The sequence below is a fragment of the Dermacentor variabilis genome, chromosome 5 (assembly GCF_050947875.1).
Source record: "Dermacentor variabilis isolate Ectoservices chromosome 5, ASM5094787v1, whole genome shotgun sequence".
NCBI lineage: Eukaryota > Metazoa > Arthropoda > Arachnida > Ixodida > Ixodidae > Dermacentor > Dermacentor variabilis.
Window position 1 is genome coordinate 78869480 of NC_134572.1, and position 12836 is coordinate 78882315.

The following is a 12836-nucleotide window of genomic DNA, read 5'->3' on the forward strand; positions in this document are numbered from 1 at the left end:
TCGTGCCGCAAAATGTACTGCAGCTCGTTTGTGAGCTTTCTTGCAACTTCTGCAACTTTCCGCTTTCTTGCCATAGTGGACACTTTTGCAATAGTCAACGCGTTTGAGCGGATTAGGACTGTTGGCGAAGCTTTGCATAGATGTAACCCTGTTTGCTTCGGAAGAGCATGGCACACCAGTCCGTTTAAATTGGCCCTTGGATCACCACTACTCATACTGTTTCTTTATATATTCAATTGAATGTTCCGATATATTAACAAAAATAATGGGGGGGGATGGGGGAGGGGAAACGGTGGACGCTTTTGTTCGTTTGTGCATACTGATTTGCATCTTCTTAAATGGAGACGGAGTAGAATAACACACCTGGTGCGAAATTTAAAAAAAAATCAGCCCTTACACTCTGTGAAGGACGAGCAGCGAAGCTGTGGTGTGTTTTACCACAGTCGACGCATCTAATTATTATTATTATTATTATTATTATTATTATTATTATTATTATTATTATTATTATTATTATTATTATTATTATTATTATTATTATTATTATTATTATCGAACGACACAGACAACGAACAGATCTTTTGACTGTAGAGTCATTTATTCTTATTCTTTTATGAAGTAGTGACGTGTGCAAGTACTGCCGCATGACTGACGGGAATTCCACGATATGTACAACTTCACTGTGAACTACGTAATTATGAAAATTAGATGAAACTCGGCGTAATGTTAGTACTCCCAGCGGCTAAATCTCGTGAAATTGTTTTGGGGATAGTTTTGATAAGACAGGAGTTACAACCGTTTTCTGTAACCATACTCCCTCTGTAGATGGCCATGTATTGACAGCAGACGGTAATTATGTAACGTTTACAACTTCACTGTGGACTAATTGTGACAAGTAAATGAAACTCGGTGTAATGATAGACCGTCTTAGTGGCGAGTTTCAGTGCTATTTTTTTCCAAGATACCTAATTGAGAGCTAAGAGCATTCGCGAGAAACTGGAGGAGGAGGAGGAGGGGGAGGAGGATGAATAGGCTTTATTTTAGTACAGCACATTTATGAGACTAAGGCCTCTCCACCTAGAAGACGGTCTCAAGCCTTTGGGCCCTGACAGCATCTCCGGCCTGCTGGAATGCCTTCGGTTGGTCTTCCGGTGCACAGCTGAGCAACACGGTCTCCCACTGCTCTCCGGTGTCGTGTGTTTTATTCTGTGTGGGTGTCCGAGGACAAGCGCAAACAATATGTTGCAGGTCCACCCGTTCTTGACAGAGCTTATATCTATCCGTGTAAATGTCCGGGCAGTCGCGGTGGTAGGCCACCGGGTTCGGATATGTATCTGTATGTAAGAGGCGCCATGCGGTCGCTTGCCGTATACTTAGCAAGGAGTGTGCCGGGAGGAAATGGGCCCCTCCCAATTTATAGTGCTTGGTGATCTCGTTAAAGCTAGTCATCCGGTCTCTCTCCGTTCCCAGTATTTGCATGTCACGTGCTCGGCCCGTCATTTCTCGAGCCAGTTTGTGCGCTGTTTCGTTCCCGGGAAGGGAAGATTGTGCGGGTGCCCATATAATGTAAACATCTCGATCTTCACGAAAGCTGGTTAAAATTCTTAGCGCTTCCGGCGAGATTCTTCCTTTGGCATAGTTCTTGATGGCGGTATTGGAGTCGCTGACTACGATGTTAGCCTCCGTGGAGGCTATTTCCAGTGCTAAGACAGCCTCCTCCGCCACCCTCTTCCCTCATTTTACACTGCCAATAACTCTGGAGTTACCCTCTAGACTCGTAGCAACTATCGATATGCTCTATTTGTTTACTCCGCCACGTCCACATAGACCACGTCGCTGGCACTGCAATATTTTGGGGAGAGCTCTCGCTCTTGCGATTCTTCTATTTTGGTGAAACTTCGGGGGCATATTTCTGGTGATTGGGGGTGTTGAGAGATGTTCCCTTATTTTTGGGGGGATGTCTGTGCAGTCCGTGCTGTGCTTCGCAGGTTATTCCGATGTCGTCTAAGATGTGTGTGCCCGTTAAACTTTGTGTGAGCCTTCCATATTGCGCCACTCTCTGGGCCTGAATAAGTTCGTCGAGTGTGTTGCGCACGCCGAGCGCCAGGAACTTTTCGTTTGACGTATTTGCCGGAATTCCCAAGGCTTGCTTATACGCCCTTCTAATGACGTATCCTATATTGGCTTTCTCCGCAGCCTAAAGATTGAGGTAAGGGACTACATATACAATACGACTGATTACGAATGTTTCCATTACTCAGATGGGATTGTGCTCTTTCATGCCATAGTTCCAGTTGGATATCCGCTTCCTCCACTATGGCCGTTTTCGGATATGCAGAGTCCCGGTATTCTAAGGCTCTCCACTTTTGGTATCCTGGTGCCTACTAATGTGACCACAATGCCCGGCCTTCTCTTAATGCTTTTTCGAACCCTTGCATGTGGGCCTATAGAGCACAAGCTCTGATTTTCGCGAGGAACATCTCAGTTCCTTGTCTCTGATGTAGTCTTCGACCGTGTTTACTGTTGTTTGGAGGATCTCTTGCACATGCCCATCGCTTCCAGCCGCCATCCAGAGGTTGATGTCGTCCGCGTATAGGCTGTATCCGAGTCCTTCTATTGTTTCGAGTCTCGTAGGGAGAACAATTATTGCCACGTTGAATAAGAAGGAGGTTAGGGCTGAACCCTGCGTGGTACCCCTATTACCTAGTTTGAGTGCATCCGATTTGGTTTGTCCATTTGTAATCTTTGCCGTACGATCCATCAGGAAGTCTTCCATGTACGCGTATGTTTTACGTCCTACATACAGCTCTTGGAAATTTTGTAGTATTGCTTTGTGCGTGACAGTGTCAAATGCTTTTGCTAGATCGAGCCCTAGTATCGCCTTGGTGTATGAAGTTCTCGCACCCGCATCTATGATCTGATGTTTCAGTTTGAGCATATTATGCTGCGTCGATAACTTGGGTCGAAATCCAACCATGGCAGTCCTCCACCATCCATGTATCTCGTGAGGCGTGTGAGGACCACGAAAAACTGCAGACGAAATTCTTTTCTTGTCGACGCGACTCGTAGGTGGACGGACATCGACCACCGCGGGAGAGTAGCTATATACAGCTTCGTTGTAGAAGAACTGCGCACAGGTACAGAGCTAGGGAGACATAAATGATAAAACTATCATAGTAAAACGCGTTGTTGGGCTAGCTGGCGCATTGTGTTAAGTATGTTTCTAGTTTCCTGTGTGCGTCTTTCTTTGGCTGGCTTTCTTTTCTTAATTTAGAAAACACCAGACGATGGTCGATATAAACGTATGACACAATTCCAAGAAAGTGGGCTTTTAATGCTCGCACAGAAAGGGAACGTCACAACGGAAACATAGCGTGCAATAGGCCCATTGAAAGCTAGATAGTTAAAGTACTTTACTTTTATATTTTATCGATGCTGAACAAAGAGCAACAACGGAAATATCTACATTGATGAGGATACTTTCTCTTTTTATCGTAGACAAAAAAATGTGAGGACGGAGTCTCGGACGAAGACGACTAGCACGCTAGTAGCAAATTGCAGTTAGCATAAAACCATGAAATGCGATTTGGCAGCATCCTGGGTTGCATCGAACGTTGATGAGCGAATAGTTACCGAGTACCGAGTCATGTGTAATAAACACTGAGCTTTATGTTGTTGCTTCGATTACAAAATGAAGTCTTTGTCGAGACATTACAGTGAGACGGAACGTTTCTCTAGTTCATTACGTTCAACATCGAGCTGGGTCGTACCGTTTTCTTAATAACTACGAAACTAAAGAGGACTATTGCCCCAGGGGACTCGCGTGAGCTTTGCGAGAACCTTCGGGAGCAAGCATTTACCGACCTCGGCATCAGAAGAAAGCTTAGACGTCTTGTGGTATATTGTCAGTGCATTGAATTGTTCTGAATACAAAGACGAGGACTGTACCACTTCTTTTCCAAGCCCATGCCTGGGTTGCGATGAAGGAATTGTGTTCGCGACGTTTGTGTTCTCTAAGCTTTCATGCACTTGCTTATTTGGGGTCTCGCAGGCAAAAGCCAAATTCGGCGAATTTCACATTCTCACCGCAGTAGGCGCAACATGGTCGTGAAATGTCGCTAACAAATAGAGCAATCGTTGTCACAAAAGTCATTGCCGTAGATTGATCTTAAAGAAAACCGTCACGCACAGCAGTAAGATGCCGACAGAAGTTGCCGAACGACTATATTGGCCAAGCAGGCCGCTGCGTTAATAACAGGGCAATTGAGCACGAGCCTTCTGTCACGAATAAAATTGCGGCACACTTGCCTTTGGCACTCTGGTTCCCGCATGTGCGAGCCAAGTCCTTCTAACATCCGCATACTGGGCAGGAAGCCCGTACTTCATATTATTTCGCGTCCTATTACACCATAACAAGTTAGTTAGTTAAATTAACTAACTATTTAATTAACTAACTAACCATAACAAGTGTGAACAAACTGGCCTCTGATCAAAGTAAACAATAGGCAAGTTGGCGTTTCGGAATATACACAGATTCCTCGCGCAGGGTAGGTCGCTACAAGATACTCTTGTATAACCTTCTGGGTTCGTATTTGGACCGTGTCGAGAAATAACTTTTTTTTTAGTTCCGTAATTTATGTTCCGTCTAACCCTCAAACAAACTGGCCCAGTAGCAAGCAGTGACACGTTGCCTAGCGCGTCCGTTGATGCATGCCAGCAGAAAGCGTGCATCTGGATACAACGTAGTTGTCTACTTCTGTGTCCGCAGGTGACAGCTCAGCCTCTTCCAACGCCAGCGTGGTCCGCGACCGGGACCCGTTGGACGGGGTTCCAGTGAAACGATTCAAGATTACCGGCTTCGTGATTGGCATGCTGCCGCCACTGTTCATCTCCTTCTACATTATCCTCAAACTTGGGTACCGATCTCGGTACGCCGAGGAACGGGCCGAGGAAGCCGGCATGATGGAGGAACCCTTCTTTATCAGCTACTAGCCCGCCGTGCTACACCCGAACGACGACAGGACACTGCCGCCGTATTGGACGTAGCTGCAGTCGTCCGAGACGGACCGGTGCTTTCTCATGAACTTTCTTTCCTCTCTGCTGCCTGGCGGAATGAGCGTTAGGTACTTTTTGTGATCGGGTACTCACCTCCTCTCATGGGATCCCGGGGAGGAATCGGCTGGAACGCAGCGCAGCAACACTTAGACGATTAAGAAAGAATTTTCATTGGATGGTCTTGCGACAGCTTGTAGATATGCAATCAGATGTTCAATAGTGCCGGACACGTTTACTCTTTGTACATAATACCATTGCTGAATATATGCTTGAAATTTATTGCGCGTATAAAATAAGCGGAACCAATAGAAAATGGCAAAGAAGAAACCATAGCTTTGAAATGTCAATTTGCACCTACTGAATACTCTGGGCGCTGTGCTTGTGTTTCCATATGTGAGAGCGAAACAAAAGAACAGCGGGTATTGGTCTATTTTCTTTTTCTGATTGGTTGTTGTTTGGCACCTATGCGCGAGTGGAAACCCTTCATATTAAGTTAAACACACTCAAAATATCCCCAAGGTGTGCTACGTATGTAACACTGCCTATTCGCACGCACGTTGTGGAACGTAATAATATTCTCTTAGAAAATAGGCAAATAATACTCTCTTAGAATGTCTGCGCAACAATTTATTCGCTCCTGCAGTTACCGCTCTCGTGAGCTTTTCATTTTTCCACCTGAGCATGTCGCAGTCTCCCCACTTTTATTGGTGCACTTGGCTCTTTTCTGTACAGTTTGTAAAATGCTCATGCTCGGCCCTCTTACGGAGGACGTTAAGAGCATCTAGCCATTACTGCTCAAGCACTGGCTGTAACCTCAGCGCAAACCGCATTGCGCACAGGTATCCATAATTAGCCAACTAAGTTCTACAGAAATGCGCAAGGTCTACTTGGATTCATAAAAGGGGAAGGCAGCATCTATATGAAAGTTCCAAGGTGCTGGAAAAACCACTCATCCGGGTTCTTTGAAAGTTTTGCAGGGGAACATAAATTATTTATGGTCTGGGAGAAGAACCTGGCACTAAAACTATGTAGAATTATTCTACGCTGTAGCCTCGTAGCTACTTAGCTTCGAAGCTTTCTATCTACCTAGCTTTGTCCATTGTATTTTTCAGCGTCGTGTTATACTCAGGTCTACGCTTTTTTCCCCTTTCGTATTTTCTTAATCCGGTGAACACACCGGCGTGCAGCGTGTGGTTGAAGTACGACGCGTAGATAGGACTCATCTTTATCTATTTGGTTTCGCTGATTATCGAAAAGAAGCAGTGTTCTTTGCGCACGTCGTGCGAGGCCTTACTACAGGTAGACGAGGAACGGCATCCTCTCTGCGGTTAGGATGACGTAACACACACTGACAGTCCAGTGGTAGAGTTCTTCGAGTTTTGCGTGGCGTCAACCAAATTATCGATCAATGCAATTGTAGTGAAGTTGTACGCTTCCTTTACCCGCCGCGGTTGCTCAGTGGCTAGGTGTTAGGCTGCTGAGCACGAGGTCGCGGGATCGAATCCGGGCCACGGCGGCCGCATTTCGATGGGGGCGAAATACGAAAACCCCCGTGTACTTAGATTTAGGTGCACGTTAAAGAACCCCAGCTGGTCGAAATTTCCGGGGTTCTCCACTACGGCGTGCCTCATAATCAGAAAGTGGTTTCGGCACGTAAAACCCCATAATTTTTTTTTTGTACGCTTCCTTAAGAACTCACCAGTGACAATGCGCGCCCATTCATGAGGTCGACCTGGGGAGGATTTGTTCCTTCCCTGCTGTCCATAATCAACGCAGAACAACGTCCAGAAACACCAGCAGTCACGGATGCTTCACTCCATCGAGCCTTGCTTTGAGGGTAAGCGTAGAAAGATTCGAACATCGCGATTCCCTTCCGATTGAGTTGCAATTGTTCTCGTGGCAGTTGAGTCAAATGGCGAGACTGGAGAGATGACGCACGCACTTCTGTTTTGGCTTTCATGCCTGCCTTTAGTTGGAGAGACATCTATGAGTTGTGTCACAACATAGCGCAGAGTGTAGTTACACGTGAATTTTCGCCAGCAGCAGAGGAAGTTGTAAGAGGGACACAGGGGTTCATGATAATCTCCGGCATATGTTCGCAAACATACACATGAGTTGTAGGCGCCCGTCATTCCCTTTGTTCAACTTCCCAAATTCTGGGAACTACCAGTGGGCCGAACTTTTTCGTTTATCAAGAATTTAATTTTATACTGAGGGCTAAAATAGCTTGCCTTAGGAGCCCTTTTTGTTGTGACAAATGTATTGGATAATGATTGCAAGACATGCCAAAATTACCTTCATTTTACTGTGCATAGCGCTAACTTATTTTGTGGATCTCGACGGGCACATGGGGGTCTTTAACAAGTAGATAAACGGTTTTAATAACATCCCGTTCAGGACATCAGAGAATGATTACACCTGACGTAAGGAAATGATTTCCGGAGCTTTTCATTTCTCTGTTACCAGACCTCCAATATGTCGATTTTGTTCTCCGAACGCGATCGCTTGACAACCAATTCGCGTCAACTTTGTCGCCTTTGCCTCTATAACCAGTGTGAGAGAGCATGTCCGGGATCAACGCTGAGGTTCCTTGCTTAGCAATGGCAAACTTCGTGCCACCGCCTGCAAATTAAAACAAGGGCGAGAGCTTACGACACGGTCGAAAAGGTTGAGCCTTTCACCTACCCTAGCACTGCGTCACCTTGTCTTCACTAAACTTTTTGATTGCAGGAAAGAGGGTTATGCGTTTGCGAGAGGAACGTGGCTTCACGAAGAATACCTGCATGTAACGCAGCAACGCGTGCTAAGGGGAAGCGGGTAAGGTAGACTTGTATATATCCCATCACAACTCTGTATATGCAATACCATCCTCACTACTTCACAACTACGGGGACCACCCATGATACACTCAGGAACAATATTAGGAGAGACCTTTCAGCCTATGTATACATTTGCCTTACCAAGGACGCAAGATTATGGAGCGTGCTGTTAAATGAGATCTGACTTCTTTTCATTATAAGTTTGTAATCTTGTCCTAGATTCCTGTTTAAGGCCTGTATATAGCTGATTGTGCCGGGTCCACACAGAAAAATATGCATGCGCAGGCTTTCTTTTAATTCTTTAGGACACTGCTAATCCTTTGTATTGAGATAAAGAAAGTGTGCTGATGCTGGCAAGCGTGTACACAGGTCAACTTGAGCTGGTTCAAACAATGGTGCTTCGGCTGTACTTTACAGGGAATGAGAATGAGTATTGTACTTTCGTAGTCTACCCCATAGCTTAGAGTAGTAAAGCCTTGCTCACTCAACTTTTTCGACGCCGCTCGCGACCTGCGCAATGCGTTAAACCACTATACTGAAGATACTAACGTACAAGTCCATCTCCTGCATAGTGCCGTAGTTCAACGCGTGGTTGCTTATAGATATCGAAGTGCCCTCTTTCTCTGCGACAGTATTTTTCTAGGAATTCAGAACCTCTTCTTTCTATCCTGCGTAACAACGGCGCACGTTTTACCGTTAGACAGTACATTGAGTCCAAAGCTTTCATATGTGATAAAAAGCTTTCTTCGCATTGAATGAGTCCTGGTAGTTTGTAGCCTTTGGCACTAAAGCTCTTTTGACCACCAAGTCCGCAGTACTTTCGGAGATGCCAACCGTTTCATTTGTAATTACGCTCTTTAGAACATGTTCATATACTTATTCCTAAGAACGTTTCAAGTTTCCTAGATGTAGTAAAAAGAACTTTTCGCCAGCATGCCACAGTGGCGTGAGTGCTACGTATTAACGTCCGCCTGAACAAGGTATAATTTTCCTCGCGAGCAATGTTTACGTTTGAAGCAGCAGTTTCTAGAGATACAGTGCTATGTTGCGTGGAAGGTTCGCTATGGAGCTTTTTTCTTTTCGCCTTTTGCCCATGTTGCCTTTTTAGACCTCTAGCGCAGCACGTAGGCAGTATTTCGTCGAACTACAACGCAAAGTTAGGGGATGAGAAGATCACCGCTGAAGAGCCCATACGACGCTGTAGAATGTAGGGAAATGCAGTTCAGTTTGTGCAGTACCAATCTCAAAGGGAACAGCTGATGTTACACAGGATTTAGGCTAATCTTAGTTAGGAATATGAACTGGAATGTGCCGCGAATAGTATACTGTCGACTGTGCAACGCATGACAACTACCTTTGGTACTATTTGGAATCGCCTGCATGCGAGTCCTTAATTGTAATTTGGGTAGAACTATGGTATTATAGTAGAAAAGGCATGACAGTTAACTGATCTTTTGGAGAATGGCAGCGCGTTCAGGCTTCCAGGATATTAATTGACGAATGCTGAAAAACAGCTTGAGCTCCCTTTTGAGTTGTCTCTAAATATTATCTAAGCGCTACAGCGCCAAGTTGGTTGGCGCTGATCTGCTGTGCAAAGAGTTGCTAGAATTACACGTGCCCACAGCACCGTTCACGGTTTTCCTGCAATGCTCCTGCGATATGATAATGTTTCGAAACGCAGTAGAGGAAAGTGGTGTGATAAGAAGAGCAGGCAGCGCTAATGGTTTATTTAAGACGCGCAATTACTTATCGCACAATCAGAACATGGGTTGCTAATAAAAGAAATACTACGATATATTGAGTTGAAAAATATTTCACGTTGCCACGAGGAACGGCTGTTTTCAGCCACGCAAAGTGTCACTATAAAAAAACATTAGACCTTGTGCTTGTGGCGTATGCGACGTTTCTTGTAAAACGCGCCGTTGAGACGAATTTCAGTCTGGCAACAAAACATGTAACGACTGATTTCTTTTTCAGGACATTTGCATTTGTGTAATCTTTGCCACAACATTAAAGAATGAGAGTCAAATTTGTCTTCTTTTTCTTTTTTACTAGACTTTTTGGTCTGCTTCGTTTGTGCGCTACTGTACGCTCTGTTCGGAAATTTCTTTTGGTGCCATTTGAACTTTTAGCCCATTGTGATGTGGCTATGGGCAACTGAGCAGAAAATTGGTCTTTGAGGCATACAAAACCTAGGACCAGATTCACAAGGCTATTCGGATACAATAGTGGTTAGTAGGAGCTCGTATTCTTCAATCATCAGAGCAGACGAGATATCAAAATTTCTCGTGCAAGGACAGAGAGGTCTTACGAATGAAAACATCCTTGCGAACCTGGCCCTTGGTTGCTTTAATCATAATGATTATTTCTTCTTGTTAGCACTAGTCAAGATGACCACGTAAAGCAGAGGTCTGAATAAGTTGACCAAGGTGTTTCTGGTTGAGCTGCTGAAGCGACATCTTTTGAAGGGAACTGAACCGTGCAGTGTGCATGTATAACTTAGCGAGTGAGTTATACAACGCTAACAGTTTGTGATCGTTTATGCCGTGACCACACCTTTCTTCACTAAGCAGGTATATTGTGTACGTGGCTAGATTAAACTGTGTTTTGTCCGTTTTATTCTGTAACAGTGCACTGCGTTTTACTGCTTGTTGCCTCCTGCCTTTCCTCAAGTTTGAGGTGCTGTACCTACCTGCGGTCTTTTGGCCCACTCACCAGAGGCAATGTATATGTCGAAGAATAAACAACACAAAAAATGACGTTGAGTCGCCGAGTTTCTCTGACGTAATGAGCGAACTTGGGTGCGTATTCGCGAAAAACCTTCTGATGCTCGAACTTCGCAAGAACAGTTGAGAGCCGATCGTCATGTCGAACAAATTATTACCGAAAACGGCTGTGGAATGTCAAACTGCACTTACGAAAGAAAAACTTCGTTAAATACGGCGCCCGATGTTAGACATTGTCCTTTTCTTATTCCGTCTTTAACGTCAGTAAATCAACTCCGCCGCATGCCAGTTCACTTGGGAGGCGCGACTAAACGCCGTCTCCCCAACTGCCTGATATTCAACTACGTGCTTCGTCTCTTATTCATTTCATTGATTGTTTCCGTCTGCTTGCTTCGTTCCGCTTTCTGTATTTAGCCAGGAATTCGTCGGAATAAATTACTTTTTAGTCATCGCACCGTCCTGTATCGTTTCTTTTTTTTTGCTCTTTCTACGTCTGCACGCGCCATGCGCTTTTGCGACGTCCCACCAGCTAGCTCAAAGAAACGTATTAGCTGTATTCAAGACTAAGCGTTTGCGGAAAGATTTAAAGTGGTCAACAGTGTGCAGGCTAGCAAGGGAGCCTCAGGTTCCGTTGTCCGCCCGATTTCGGCAACAATGCGCAGTGCGGCGAAACGCTACGCTTCGTCTCAGCCACTCAGAAATGAGAACTCGCTGGGCGTTTTCGATTAAAGACATCCATGCGCCGCTGGTTACTACGTGGTATTGTATACGCTCAGTCGGCGTCGCACACAAAAGCACTGTTAGCGGCGGAAAACCGACGATTCCCTCTCCGTAGTTCACCCTAATGGATGGTTGTAGCTACCCGAAGTATTTCAGTGCAGCACACGCAGTTGCAGAGACAGTATACAGCACGGGCTGCCCGTGCTGTATAGCTGCCTAATATTGCTCTACGCCTGCGTACCTGAATCCAGAGGGGTTGCACTGCACATTTCGTGTTTGTGCACGTGTGTGTCTGTGTGTGTTAGCCACGGGAACGCAACCGCGCTTCCTGAAAAAGAAAAAGAAAGCAATCGCGGAAACTAAGGTGACGTTGGCAACGCGCTAAAAGACCAGAGCAAAGCATGCTACATTCTTTTCCAAAGGAGAGAAGGAAGGCTGGAGTAATGCGCGCGCGGCGCACGAATTGGACACTGCACCTGAGACCGTCAGTGTACTTGTCTAGGCGCTGGATGTACCAGAAACGTGCCGTGGTCTGCATGCTCCTCCATCATCATTATGCGCCATCTACCTTACTTGTTTTCTCTAGCTGCTCGTTTTTCCATTGCTCCAGAGTGCGAAGGCAGCTGCAAGTTTCTAAGCCTAAACTTTCCGCGTTCGCAGCACTAAACCGGTTAACTCAGCTCATTTTTCACCGTTACCTCGAGAGGGAAAAATTGTTCGCCCGCGGGCATGGCTCACTTGAGTTCCAGGTTTTCGCAAACAATGCGAAAAAAAGAACGACAGACATGAAGATTCCCATTAGCGCTCTTGTTGCGATAATACGAAACAGGCAAGTAGGAGTAGCGAGTGATATATGTCTACATATATCTCCACCGAATGAGTTGCACCTTTCCAACATGAGAAGATTTAATATCCAAGCTTGTTTTTCAGATGCGCCGTTCGAAAAAGTATGGTGGCCGCTTTCGGTGTAGTAGGTCGAAAATATAATGGGTTACGAAGTCTTGAGCCCTCCTTCGCCTCCACCCCGGAGCTACTCGTTCCTTTGGTACATCATTTAATTAAATTGGCAACTGACTCACTGAAAGTAACATTCGTATGACTACTAGTGTGAGAATGGTTCTGTGCTTAACGCAGCAAACTTCATTCCAATCTGTTCAGCGTTTCTGTAATGAGAGCATCTTGGGGTTTTACGCGAATTGGAACCGCAAATCTCCAGTGTTTGCCCCGACGTGACGCTTCCTCTTAACTAAACTTTCCGCAGTTTGCTACCCTACACGTGGGAAGGGGAGTGAAAGAGAGACAGAGAAGACATGATTTCATATTATGCGCGTCCACTGGACGAGGCACAGCGTTCTCATAGTCGTGCACTCATGTCTGTTGGTTTGGGGAACTGAAGTAGCGCTTATTGCGCCTTGCTGGCGTAATGAGCGGATGAGGCCAGGCTCCAAGGGCCTTAGCTTCAGTAGAAAGCCGATTGCCCAGTTCGCTCAAGGCACATCGGGGAGCCTGGCGTTGT

At 45.6% G+C, this 12836-nt stretch overlaps 1 protein-coding gene across 1 annotated transcript in view; it reads left to right on the forward strand.

Annotated features, from left to right (window-relative positions):
* LOC142582844 (uncharacterized) overlaps positions 1-10493 on the forward strand; it is a 127994-nt gene extending 117501 nt beyond the window's left edge. Inside the window, exon 7 of the mRNA XM_075692923.1 lies at positions 4769-10493. Coding sequence (XP_075549038.1) covers positions 4769-4992 — 224 coding nt within the window. The 3' untranslated portion in view covers positions 4993-10493. The remainder of the gene's footprint in view (positions 1-4768) is intronic.
* Positions 10494-12836: the final 2343 nt, after the last annotated feature.